Here is a 13,683-nt window from a genome sequence, read left to right as displayed (position 1 = left end):
CTGAGCTCTGTGGGGATGCAGTGCTCGTTGGGGCCGGGGTCCCATGGGGACAGGCAGCGAATGCAGGAGGAGCCATGATCGGAGCTGGGACAGGGGGTGCTGAAGGGTGACAGCTCCAGGGGGGGCGGGCAAGAGATACAGGGGTGTGGGCAAGGAAATAATACAGAAGTGTGGGCAAGGAAGTACAAGGCTTGGTAGGTGGTGGCTGTTGGTGAGCCTGGCTTGCTGCCCTCTTTCCCCTCCCTTAGCTTTTGGCTACTAAGTACTAAAAAGTCTTGGCCGTGTTGGAGCAGCTGTGTTCCAAGTTGGTCTCTGCTTGCTTTTGTTTCTCCTTTAGTGCAGACACGTCGAAGCAGGTGCAGGTTATGGAGGTGCTGAAGAAGGAGGTGAGATCGCTGCTAATGGCTGCTAAAGAAGGCTTAACCCCAGAGCAGCTGGAGAAGGAGTTCATGGCCATGATTGGCAAACCTCTTCCTCTACGTGACCTAGGCTTCCAGTCCACCTTGGAGCTGGTGGCAGATATGCCTGAAGTTGTCAGAGTCTGTCCTTATGAGAAAGGCACTTTTATCCTCAAAGGTGAGGTGGTTTTTTTTTCCTTACAGTGGAGGATTTGTTTGGAACCACATACTAGTATGAAGTGATGCTCTAAAATGGGGATGTGAAGGATGAATTCACAGAGCTGTAGGTCACATATCTCCGTTGCTCTTTTTCTCATATAGCTTTATTTAATTTCTTGGTTTTGGTGTTTTTTTACTGTATTTTGATCTGCCTTTTAATGCTTTTCCACTCTTCCCTCTTGAAAAATCACACAGGCTTCCAGTTATTTTTGCCCATTTTGTATTCTGCACTTAGTTTAGAAACTACAGTAACATTTCTTATGGGTACAGTAGGATTAGTAAGCTTCACTTTTCCTGTAAATGCAGACTACAGCAGGAGCCAAAGGCAGGGATGTGGCCTCTTGGGAGAAGTTGTAAATGTTTCCCTACCTGACCCCATGGGATGTTTAGTCTGTATCAAAGAACCTTTTTCATTTTCCTTCTCTGTGGGGAGGAGCTGTAGAAACAAATGGTAGGGCAAAGAGTTGATTGGGAAGAGTGAAATGCTATTTTTTTGAGTGCTATGGAAAGACGAGAAAAAGTTGTTTAAAAGCATGGACAAGAGCTGGGCTGCTCTCCTGGGAGACCTTGTCTGAGCAAGTGGGTGCTCCATAGTGGGGTTTACTGTGATTCTGGCTGAGGGGAGCAGGGAGCCAGTTACTGTTTTCCTAACAAAACTCATAGCAGCTGGTTTTCCTGTTGTGATCCTGTATCGAAGAATTTGACCTGCCTTCCTACCTGCATCTGAATTTATAGGAATGAGGGTGCAGATTGGTTGTTGACTGTTAAATCAAAGGGAGAGGAAAAGTGGGTACCCTGCTGGAAATCAGCCACGGTTTAGTGTGATTGCTTTTGAAGGAGACACCTGCTTCTGTAAAGGCTTGGGGGGAAGAGGAAGGATAAGGAGCTTTGCCTGTGTAGAGCTTTTAATGGTTGGCTGTTTTGGTAGTCTAATTGTTTCTTTCTGCTGTAGCCATTGCAGATGAGACCACCAAAGCGATTGCCCAACTGGTTGCCAGACAGAAGAGAAGCACTAGGGCACAGAAGGGCACTGCTTGGAAGGCAGGTGCTGCTTCTCCTAAGAATTCACAGAGTTCTCCTCGGAGACGCAGGGCTCCTGTCCTGCCCGCCACGGTGAAGGCTGAGCTGCAGGATCTGCTGAGTTCCTCACCACTTCTACTAATGGACTTTCCTAAGGCCTTCTCCAGACGCTTTGGCCGAGCATTCCAGTACGCACAATATGGATTTTTCTCCATGTCTGAAGTCCTCAGAAGCGTGTCTGATGTTATTGTCGTTGAGCAGACGAGAGCAGGTTCCTTGCTGACCCTGAAGAAGTGCCTAGCAAGTGAGATAGAGAAGGAAGAGGTGCTGCAAGGTGAGGTGCTGCAAGGTGAGGAGAAGGAGGAGGTGCTGCAAGGTGAGGTGCTGCAAGGTGAGGAGAAGGAGGAGGTGCTGCAAGGTAAGATGTTGTGTTACTTAACTGAATGCTCATAGCTCTCTCAAGCACTGTGGCCGAGCAGCTGTGTTCCAAGTGGATGTTGCTGCATTTCCAGTCACTGTAGTAGTCCCAGTTCCCCTTGAATCCTCGTGAATGTGGTGGCTGTGAATGTTGCAAGATGAGGAGAACAGCACCAATGCTTTCAGATTTTATTTTCACGTCTTCTCTTTCTGCTTAATATGTAGCACTGCATCAGTCCAACAAATAACAGTGAAATTATTGTCTTTGCAGCAGCACCTGCAGTTGAGATGCCTCCTTTGGAACCCAGCTGTGAGATGGAGAGCTTGCATCAGACAGCAGAAGAGAAGGCCTGTGGGGTGCTGCAGATGCAACCGTCACAAGGGATTTGTCGTGATAGCAGAGAGCTGAACTGGAAATTTTCTCTAGGTAGCCACTGTTTTTTGGTGTGAGGTGAAAGAAAGGATGTTTAGCCTGTTCAGAGTACGAACTTTCTGAATGTGTGTGTAGGACTGGAATTTCTAGTCATTCCAGGCGATAGATAACAAAGCTAGAAGGATCTGCTGAAGGTTTGCTCCAGAGGCTGTTAAAGCCTTTCCAATGCCCTTTTTGAGACTGAAGGTTTAGCACTAGTCTGAAAGCTACAGTATTCCACAAAACAAAACAGAAGAGTCTGCAGGTGTCCTCAGCATTCCCATGACAGCTATGAGAGAAGGCAGAAAATCACATATAGTTCCTGCCAAACTCCTGACTTCTCCTGAGGAAAATTCATTTTAGCATCATTCTAGCAATTGATTTAACCCTTAGCACACTTACAAAAGCAAGTAGGTTTTGTTTTGTTTTTTAAATTTATCAATAAGTGAAGGATGCCTTTCAAGTGAATCCTCATGAATGTGGTGGCTGTGAATGTTACGAGATGAGGAAAACAGCACCAGTGCTTTCAGATTTTATTTCCATGTCTTCTCTTTCTGCTTAATATGTAGCACTGCACCGGTCCAACAAAGAATAACAGTGAAATTATTGTCTTTGCAGCAGCACCTGCAGTTGAGATGCCTCCTTTGGAACCCAGCTGTGAGATGGAGAGCTTCCATCAGACAGCAGAAGAGAAGTCAGAGCCAGTGGAAACACAAGCAGTAGATTTGGATGATGGCCTCAAACAAGTAAGTGGCTGGTTGAGCTGTCTGTAAGCTGGGAGGTGATAATCTTTACTGCCTTTGTTTCTGTTGAGTTTACATTGTTGATGCACTGCTGCTTCCAAACATTTTTGGACCTGTTTTAGACGAGTCTGGAGGTGACCAGAGTCATACTGACCTGGTTTATAGCTTTGTATGCCATCCAAACTAGGTCTTTTTCTTGTTTCTTTCTGGTCTTGAGAGCTGTGTTGCAGATCATCCAGGATCAATTAAGTGTGATCTTGCTCCCTGATAATAGTGATGATACCTTTTGGTGTACGTAACTGTAATAGGACTTTAATAACTTTGTTCTATGACTAGCTGTGTGGAATTTGCCCTGCTGCACTAGGCAGGATTTAAATGTCAAGCAGCTGTGTGGCAGAGCTGGGGAATGGTCCTCAGAAACCTTGATTCCTGCAGTCTCAACTCAACTATTTGATTGGACTTGGAAAATTTGGAATTTTTTTGTTTGTTTAGCAGTGTATTTTTAGAAAGAGATGGAGAAGAACAGTACAGAGGCTCTGAACTGGCAGAACTGGGATAATTTGTTTATGCCCCCTCTATTTTTTTTTTTTTTATTTATTTTGAGCATCTTTAGGCCTTGCTTTTCTCAGGAAAATCCTCCTAATGAGAATTGTTTCCTCTGCCAACCTGGTCTTGTGGCTGTACCTACCTGTATGGTTGGAATGCATAGGCAAGGAAAGGGTCCCAGAAATTATTCCTGAATTTGGTGTTTTCTTCCCTAATGAACTTGGAAGCCTGGAACTATGGGTTGGACTTTGTGCAGCACTACATAAAACATACCATTTAGACATTTTTGGCAGGATATTCTGATCCTTTAAAGTAATCTTTTTAGCTTGGTGTGATGAAGTTCACAGGGAGTTCCCCTAGATCAAATAAAGTCTGCTTGTGGGAAGGGTAAAAAAGGGGGTATGTGGTCCTGGTAACCCCAACCTCCAGTCAGGTTTTTTTGTTCTTACGTATCACAAAGGGAACCCGTTTAAAAATTCTAGCAGAATAAGTCTGTATACAACCAGTAATCCTCATGAAACACCAAGCTTGCCATTTTGTTTTAAAAAAATCCCTAAAGGGGAGGAAAGCAGGTCGGAGTGTGTCACTTTGTGTATGCAGTGAGCATCGGGATGCTGTGAGGTACAGGGGAGAGATGTGACCTGATCGCTGCCCTGCTGCGAGGTACCCCAGTGTCCATTTACAAGAGACTAAGGACTGAGTCAATCTGCTCAGTCATGAGAACAGTAACATAGATAGAGCTCAACAGCTTTTCTTGCCGCCCTGAGCAGAAGGAAAGGTGTCATCCACATCACACTCTGCCAGCTGCCAGTCCTGCTCTCCTGGTTTCACTAGGATCATTTTCTTCTCGGTAGCTAGAGTAGCTGTGTTTTGGTTTCACTATGGGATTTGTTATGAGAAGAATGTTGACAAGGTGCTAATGTTCTTAGTTGCTGCTCCACATCTAAGGTCATCGTGTCTGGGTAGTTTGCAAGTGCAAAGGACTGGGAGGGAGGAAGGGTAGTAATTAACAAAACCCAAAATTGGTATTTGGCTATGCCAATGAGATATTCCATCTCATATCATGTCATGGTCAGTATATTAACAAGGGTTGACCAGAAAGCGGAGATGATATCTCTGGGATCCCTCGGGCTCTCACTCTTCTGAGACTGCAGTTTCAGTTTCGGGATTGTTTCTGCTCCAGGATCATTAGCTGGCACAGGCTGGGCATCAGTTGGCGGGTGGTGAGCAATTGCACTGTGCATCACTCATTTGTATATTCTATTATTATTGTTGTTATTATTTCATTTCAATGACTAAATTGTTTTTATCTCAGCCCACGTGTCTCTTTACCCTTATCCTTCCAATTATCTCCCCCTACTCCCTGGGTGGAGGCAGAGAATGAGAGAGCAACTGGGTTTGGCTCCAAGTCAAAGGAATGAAACCACCACACCAGCTTAGGGCAAGGACTTACCCTGTCCTGCAAGCCATACCTCCTGTAAACCTAGTTTTACAGTGAATTCTGTTGGTTTATCTTTTTATAATTTTATTGCTTGTTTGTAAATACGTTTTTAAGTACGTCTTCTACATCTTCCACAGAAATGTCTGTTATCCCTACCAGTGTGTGAGCTAGATTATAAAGATAATGTGTGCCCTGAAGAGTCTGATACAAAGAGCATTCTCAGAGCAAAACTATCCCTTAGAAGTGCCACTGTTCACAGGCACTTCTTGGAGGAAATCCATGCAATGTGAGGGTCTTTCAGAGGTGATGGCTGCTGCTGCTCAGGGAAGAACTCCCCCAGCTGCTCTTTAACTCAAAAATGTTCACTCACTGCTTAACTTGATGTTTTAGTCAAATTTTTTTAACTAAAAACAATTCAAGGGCATTAACTCTTGCTTAGTCTGGAGAAGGAGAGACTCTTTATCTGCTTCTCTAAAAAATGTTTGAGAGAGCCTGTTTTGCAAGAACTCATTGCTTGCAGTTGGATTTAGCCAGACAAGCAGTGGAGTCTGTGCTGGAAGACAGATTTCCTATACATTGCCTGATGTATAATACAGTGGTAACTCGTAGCATATTCATGAAGAGTAAAATGGAAATAATTTTGACTTTTGATTATTGGAAGAGTGCTGTTTGTTGGCACAAAAAAAGCTCTTGAGGCAGTGAAAGTAGCTGATGCTTGATTAAGGTTCCCATCCACACTAGTTCATGTGAAATAATGTTTTCAGCAGTTAAAGAAGAGAACAAAATTGTAAGCTGTGCTAACAACTCCTGTACAAATGTGTCTGGAGTGAGAAAAGAACAGAATTTGTGGATTTTGTTTGTTTTTATCCTTGGGAAATAGCTCCAGTGTGAAAATGAGATGCCTTTGTGCCTTCTGTCACTTTTGAATCATTTTCAGATAGTTTTCCTGGTTCAGTCATGTACTCTCTCATGGTCACAGAACACAGAAATAGCATCTCTTAGGTAAAATCCAACAAACAAGTGGGTTGTGTTTGGGTTTTTTGGTGTGTTTTTGTTGGGTTTGGGGGTTTTTTTTAACAATATCCATTCAATACTTTTGTCTAAATATGTGACATGAATTCAATTCCTCTCTTGTATTCCTTGCAGGAATATAAGCAAGGTATTTTTGTTGCATTCTTCTTTACAATGGAGGGGAAAAAAGAAGGAAGGAAGAGATTGTGAAAATGAATGAAAGTTTTAATCCAAGTTTGTGCCATTTGTTAGGTTTCTTTTATATTCAGTAATTCACAGACTCCCAAGAAAGCAGAACTATTTTTTACCTTAATGGAAAGGCCAGTTATGTGTGTTCAGTGCATGATGAGACATCTGAGTGCCACCTTCCTCTTATCCCGTTGTAGCCTCAAGATTTGGAGCAGTCCCTACTAGCCAAGTTGATAATGACTCCAGAAATCCCCCCAGATGCTGTTCAGGACAGAAGCCTCTGCAGTTTACCACCACTGGAGACAAGGTGCTTGGTGGGAGTCTTTGTAGAATTCATCATCTCTCCTGGCCAGTTCTACATCCACATCTGCAGCAAGGACTCATCTGATAAACTGCAGGATATGATGATTGAGATGAGGTGCGAGCATGCTCTGCTGATTCAGTGCACTGTGCAGTTGTGTGTGTGTGTGTGTGTGTGTGTGTGTGTGCTGAGGGAACAGGGCACCCAGCTGTCAGTTGTGGTCACTGCTGGCTTGATTACTCGATACAGATTCCGGTGCTGTACTAAAACACAAACTCATAATGTTTAGCCATTCCTTTTAATTACCAAACAAAAAGTGTGGTTAATAGCAATTTATGGTTGTTTGACTGTGTCCTAGACAGTCCTAAATTTTAAAAGGCTGGAAAGGTTACGGAAAGGAACTTCAGGGTTCCTTTGCACCTCTCTGTTGTCTGTGCTACCATCACTAATGTGCTCAGTTAAACCTTTTATTTCCATCTCCAACACTTATCAAAAAGCACCAGGTAATAGGCCTTTGTCATATCCATATTTGAAAGCAAATCTCCATCAGTGGCTTTGTTTGTGTCAGTTACAGTATGCATTTGGGATTCTGTTCCACCACAACAGTGCTACAGTTGTTAATTGTGTGCCAAAGTAAATGCTTGGTGTCCGAGGGGCACATGTAAGTGTGATTACAGACTCTGCAGACAGATACTGTGTGCATGAACCAGTGCTTCAGAACCTGGATCATAAGAAGCACTGACAAGGTAATGTTAAAGATTAATAACTAGAATGACTGTATTTAGCCTCTGATTAATCCCCATTAATTAACTTTTTTGTTGGACCCCAAGAATATCATTCAAATGTTCAAAGTTTGGGTTTGCATTTTTATTTATTTATTGCATTATATTTAAATTTAAGTGTAGGAAAACAGAGATGTAAAACATCTATTAAAACAACTCCTGAAAATTCATGTCATGGGGACTTTGGGAAATGAGGATTCTTCAGAAGCCCTGTATATTTCTCTTTCTTCACCTCCTGCATCCTACCAAGTGCAGTTTTTCATTATGATCTTTTGCAGACACTGTTACTCAAATAAACTTGTTTCTGATCGTTATATCATGCCTGAGTCTTCAGTACGGCCTGGACAGCTTTGCTGTGTAACGGTCTCGAAATGGTGGTACCGTGTTATCATCCACCGTGTGATCAGTGACCAAGAAGTAGAGGTGTTCTACCCAGATTACGGAAACCTCGAAATTGTCCGAAAGTCTTGGCTGAGGTTCCTCAAGTAAGTAAATTACACATGGGTGACAGACTCACAGAATGACTGAAGTTGAAAGAGACTGCTGGAGGTCGTCCTGTCCAACCTTCTTGGACCACCTAGAGCAGACTGCCCAGGACCGTGTCAAGACAGCTTTTCAGTGTCTCCAAGGATGGAGACTCCACAACCTCTCTGGGCAATCTGTTCCAGTGCTTGGTCACACTCATGGTAAAGTGCTGCTTTCCAGCCAGTTGGCCCCCAGCATGTACTGGTATGTGGTGTTGTTGCTTCCCAAGTCCGGGACTTAGTTGAAGTTCATGAGATTCCTCTCTGTCCATTTCTCTGTCCTGTTGAGGTCCCTCTGAATGGCAGCATGACCCTTTGGTGTATCAATCACTCCTTACAGTTTTGTATAATCTTCAAATTCACTGAAGGTAGACTCTCCCCCATCATCCAGATCATTAATGAAGGTGTTGAACAGTATTGGACCTAGTATTGACCCCTGGGATACACCACTAATTCCTGGCCTCCAGCTAGACTTTGTACCACTGATCACTAGTCTCTGGGCCTGCCCTTCAGCCGGTTCTCAATCTGCCTCACTGTCTGCTCATCCAGTCCATACTTCATTAGCTTCTCTGTGAGGGACTTACAGGACACAGTATCAAAATCCTGACAGAAGTCAAGGTAAACAATACCCACTGTTCTCCCACACCTACCAGGCCAGTCATTTCATGGTAGAAGGTTGTCCAGTTGGTCAAGCGTGAGTTGGTGAATCCATACTGACTTCTCCCAGTCACCTTGTTTTTCGTGTGCCTTGAAATGGTTCCCAACATTAGTTGTTCTATCACCTTCCCAGGGTTCAAGGTGAGGCTGACTGCCCTGTCTTTCTTCAGAAAGACATCCCAGCATGCAGATTTCCTAGGAAGGATCTGGGTTTTTATTCCTTTAGTGGTGCCTTGTAGGCACTTCCTTGCTTACGTGCTAATACTTGAGGTGACATTGTTGAAGACCTGTTTTGCTAATCGCTATGGGTCCTTTACTAATCACTCTGGGTGGTTTGCTAATCAATCCTGCCTGTGACCCTCACAGTGACTTTGGGATAAATCCTTGTTTCTGCCTTCATTCCTCAGCCTTTCCTCTTGCCACTTTCTGTCACTTTGGGGCAAGCTCCCTAATCCTTCCTGGCTTCTTTGAGTAGATGTAAACATCTTCCCGAACGGCTGGCAGTCCGAGCAGGATGCGTTTGCAGTGTCAGAGGTTCTTGCTCTCCTCTGCAATTCAGTACCTTTTCCATATCTGCTTCTGCCTCTCCTTTGCCTCTATTCATGCCTGGCCGTTGGCATTCTTTGGTTCAAAAGCCATTGCTCTCTGCCCATAACTCTGTAATCATACGGGGTTGTGATGGGAAGATGCTTGGCAGGAAGAGGCATCAGGGGCCAGTTGTTACTGCTACTCCTGCTGTGCCCATTCTCTGGATATGGAGTGTTTTCTAAAGCTACTGTTGGGTATTATTCATAAGTGCAAAATCTAATAGGTGCCTCTCTATTCCTAAACTGATTTGAAAACCCAGAAGAGGAGGAAGTTCTGCTCTTCTGCCTGGTTTTGCTCTGTTCTTGCTGTAATGCTGATGGCTTTGTTTTGTATTGTAGGTGGTGCTACTTGAAGCTCCCTGCTCAGGCCATCCCGTGTTCCTTGGCGTGGGTGAAACCCCTGGAGGTATGTGTTCACATGCAGTTTATTGACATATGTATGAGAGCTATCAAATAGAGGTTGGCTTTTTCTCCTGATGAGGGTGAACATTTGGATTAATTTAGCTCCCATCAATGTTTACAGCAGAATTGCTGCAGTGTCTACAAGTTATCACCCTTCCACTGTCTTTTTTCCTTATAATCAGAATATTCTTAATTACGTTGTTGCAGAAACAGGTAGCTACTGTTAAGCAAATGAGCAAATTTGTTTCTTCTCCTGCCAGTAGTTCTCGAAGGTCCTTCTGAAGGAAGGAGCTGGTAGCTCCAACCCTCTGTTTTAAATTATTTCTTCTTAGACGGGGCTTTAAGTGAGTTGATATGATGCAATCAGCATAGCCAAAGAATTATAGAGGTCATAAGAAAGTTCTTCTGTGCTGGAAAAACTCTTGGTGAAGAAGCCTGAGAAATACAATCTCTGAAGGAAAGTATGTAAGCAGAGATGCTGCTTCTGTGTTTTAAAGACATTACTTTAAAAAAGTTATTTCCTCTGGTTTTTTGAAGGTTGAAGAATCATAGATTTAATTGTGGTGAGGCTTAGCAGCTTCTTAAAAACTTTTGATACTTTTAATGTTTATAATCCCAGGATCCCAGGAATTAAAAAAAAAATTAAAAAAAAACCAAACAACAAAATCACAACAGAACAAACAATTGTGTTTTAGGCAATTATGATAAAATCACTGGTGAGTCCTATTGAACTGTGTTTGGAAATAGGTATTTAGGGTGAAAGGCCATTCCCAGCATAACTAGCTTTGCAAGCTTTGGGGTAGTTTGATTTAGTTCAGTGCTGGGAAGCTTGTCTGCCTGACTTCCCTGTATTTGTCCCTAGCCTGACCCAGCTAAATTGCCTTTTTGACAAGGGCCCACAAGCAGAAGTCTCAGGCAATGAATATTGGTCTGTTTATAGTAACTTTACATTCTTGTTTCTTCTTCAGGGTACATGGTCCAATGCAGCAACTCTCCTATTCAAGAAGCTGTGTGGCTCCAAGCTGCTTGTGGGCATCGTGGATGAATATGTGGATGGTGTTTTGCATCTCTTCCTGTGTGACACATCCACCAAGGAGGATGTCTACTTCCACTGTGCCTTGAGGGATGGGGGATGCGCTGAGGTCTGCGGAGAGAACATTCCTTCCCAGGTCAGGAGGAAGATGTGTGCTGCTGAAAGGAAGGGCAGAGAAAGGATTGGTTGGGTGCCCGTAGTGGTTGTAATGCCTGTAATCTTTAAGGTTGAAGCAAGTAGTTTTGTGAAGAGCAAAACGAGTATTCCCTGCTTTCCTGTAACTTACCATTTTGTGACACCATCCCGTAGTGTCTAACTCTGTGGTGAGTTGGTTTTTTCATGAAGGTGGAATCTCCTGATACAGCAGAGATGTTCTGGTTTAGTAGAACAAATTATTTTCATCTTGTCTTCTAACAGTGGATTAGAAGGTTTTGATTATTTTTTTTAAAGTTGATTAGCTTGTTGGTATTGCAGATTCATTTCGAGATGACACACATCTTGTATAAATGACATGGAAAAGTAAAATTACTATAGATGTTCTGAGCATAAGGCCAAACTGAGCTGGAATTGAGAGGCTGGTTAAGAGATGTGTTAGTTACTTCTCTACCTGTTGTTAATTCCAGCAAGTTTTGTTAAGTTGAGGCCCCTGATTCATCCAAACAATTAATGAGAGCAAGTTGATTAGATTTTTATTGTCTGACTTAAAGGAGTGCCACATAGTGGCAGAGGCAGTTGAGTGAGGAACAGGATAGTTAAATAAATTATTTTGTCCTTTTCTGCTCTAGGCATTGAAGATTGGTTATGCCATTAGCAAACTGAATTATGGAAATGGTCTTGGTTTAAAAAGTTTCTTACATTTTCAGTGAAATGTACAATGTTGGACAGCGTGGTATCTGTGGTAGATTGCATGCTGTCCCTTGGACAGACATTCAAGCTGTAAGCCAGTGCAGAGAGCATTTATTATTTAGACCCATCTATGTCATTAACTGAATGTCTCAGCTCAGTTTCAGTAAGAGCTGTGTGGATATGAAAACCCTTAGAAAAGCAGTGCCACGATTTCATATCTCAACAGAAAGCCAGGCTTTACAGCCCAGAGTGCTTGTATCTGTTGTTTTATTCAATAGATGCAGAGTGTGTGTTTTGGCAAGATTAGATCCTGTGATCGTATTTTTGCATGTGTATGTCCAGTTTTGAGGGGAATGGGGCGTTGCTGAATCATTTTGTTGCTGGAGAAAAGGGAGTTGGTTTTTGTAATAAGACAATTTCTGCAAGAATTTGAAGTTAATTTGTGAGTGGTGTGCTTCTTCATAAAACCTGTAAGAAATTGGCTGAATCCTTTTTATTCTTTGTGGTAGTTACAATGTGGTTTTGTTGACTATACTGGGCTTTTTTTTTTTTTTTGTTTGTTCCTAGGGATTTAAGGAACTGAATCCTTCAGCCTTGTATGTTCAGCCCAGTGGAAATCAGGAGAATGCTGAACTGGTGGAGCCAGACCTTCACTTGCATCAGGAATCTATAAATGCAGATAGTGAAACAGCAAGCTCAAAGCTGGAGGGGGATGAGCTGTGTGACCAGGTGGGCGTTTGACTGTGGTGCTGTGGCATAGCTGTCATTCAATGAAATCAGCTCCAGGAATCAGTAGACATGTATAGTTTTAGTCCCATGCAGTTTTTTATGGAGTTGATTTTTTTTTTTGCCTTTTTTTTATGCTCTACTCTTCTGTTTAGTTGCCCAAAATTATCCCTTCTCTTCCTTGGTGCATCACTAAAGTGATCATCAATGTCAATTATAAAATTACTCACAATATTTTGAACTGGAATGAAGTTGTGTCTAATATGACACATGTTACTGCTCAGTTAGCATTTTCTGGTAACTCCTCTTAAGCAGTGGGGAACTCCCTTTGCATTGTCCAGTCTTAGATTTGCCTCATCAGGATTAATGTCCCCACTCCCCCTTAAGTGCCAAACAGCTGGACACTGTGTTCTATCAGCTCTGCTATGTTAGGACACTTCTCTGTGGTAAAACTTCTCAGAAGGCAACAAGCAATAACCAGAAAACATTGCTTGAATAAAACTGTACATTTCCAAGTGATAAGTTTTACTGTGGAGGAGAGAAGTTAAAGTGAGAGTTAGTTTCTTGTTCACATTATTTCCTGTCCTTCCACGTTCTTTCTGTCCTTTCCAAGTAGCCCAGACTTCTTGAGATAGAAATGTTAAAACTTCTGGGCAGAACAGAAGAGCTCCTTTGCATTTCTCTCTCAGTTAATCTCCAGGTGGTGTCATCTGATTGCTCTGTAATTTTCTCCAGTACATCCTGCTTTCTTCTGCCCACACTAGCTGTACCTCTTCTTGCTTTGTCTGTCTCCTTAGCAATGGCAACTGTCTGCGGGGAAGGAGACACAGGACGATGTACAGCCACTTTTGGATGAAGTGAGTGTCCCAAAAACAACAGATCAAGACCCTGAACTTGCACAAGAGAATAAAAATGAAACTCCTACAGAGCTTCTGGCAGTGGTTAAGGTAAGGGTGCTTTTCTCAGCTACTGCTGTTTTGAGGGGTTGTTCTTGTTTTTAGGTTCTTTGAATAACCCTTTGATTGCTTTGACATATTTTTATTTTAAAAGTGACTGACAATGAAATAACGACTGGCTGTTAGTGTGGGCTCAGAGCTATATGTTTTCCTCTTTGCTGTTGTTTCTGGTGTTATTGATGATCCACTAGTGCTCCACTGGCACATCAAGGTATTGGGGAAACAAGACTGTTTCAGGGCTTTATAGATCAAACCTGGCCCTTCTTCCCTACTCTTCTTTCCCTTCCATTCACAGTCCTGATGGTTACTGGGAGTTCTGTGGGGCTGTTCTGGATCACACAGGCTTCTTCCTGAGTTGGGAGGCTGTGTTTGGGAGGGTTGCGTTTTGGGCTGTGCTTTGAGGCATTGTGTGGTGCTGGTGTCATGACTTTGCTTCTTAAATAGTGGTTAATGATGAGTCTACCAGGGCCTGC

The 13,683-nt window shown here is 42.9% G+C and overlaps 1 protein-coding gene across 1 annotated transcript in view; it reads left to right on the top strand.

The window, feature by feature from the left end:
* Positions 1-337: 337 nt before the first annotated feature.
* Positions 338-13,683, top strand: part of TDRD5 (tudor domain containing 5) — a gene marked incomplete at its 5' end in the record, with an annotated part of 16,668 nt that continues 3,322 nt past the window's right edge. The window contains 9 exons of the mRNA XM_029083777.1: positions 338-576; positions 1,570-1,986; positions 3,097-3,212; positions 6,594-6,814; positions 7,758-7,964; positions 9,587-9,653; positions 10,618-10,818; positions 12,096-12,257; positions 13,052-13,201. Coding sequence (XP_028939610.1) covers positions 338-576; positions 1,570-1,986; positions 3,097-3,212; positions 6,594-6,814; positions 7,758-7,964; positions 9,587-9,653; positions 10,618-10,818; positions 12,096-12,257; positions 13,052-13,201 — 1,780 coding nt within the window. The remainder of the gene's footprint in view (positions 577-1,569; positions 1,987-3,096; positions 3,213-6,593; positions 6,815-7,757; positions 7,965-9,586; positions 9,654-10,617; positions 10,819-12,095; positions 12,258-13,051; positions 13,202-13,683) is intronic.

This window comes from Antrostomus carolinensis, unplaced genomic scaffold, assembly GCF_000700745.2.
Source record: "Antrostomus carolinensis isolate BGI_N321 unplaced genomic scaffold, ASM70074v2 scaffold15242, whole genome shotgun sequence".
NCBI classification, from domain to species: domain Eukaryota; kingdom Metazoa; phylum Chordata; class Aves; order Caprimulgiformes; family Caprimulgidae; genus Antrostomus; species Antrostomus carolinensis.
The sequence above is the reverse complement of the archived record's forward strand: the minus strand, read 5'-3'. Positions and strand labels throughout refer to the sequence as shown.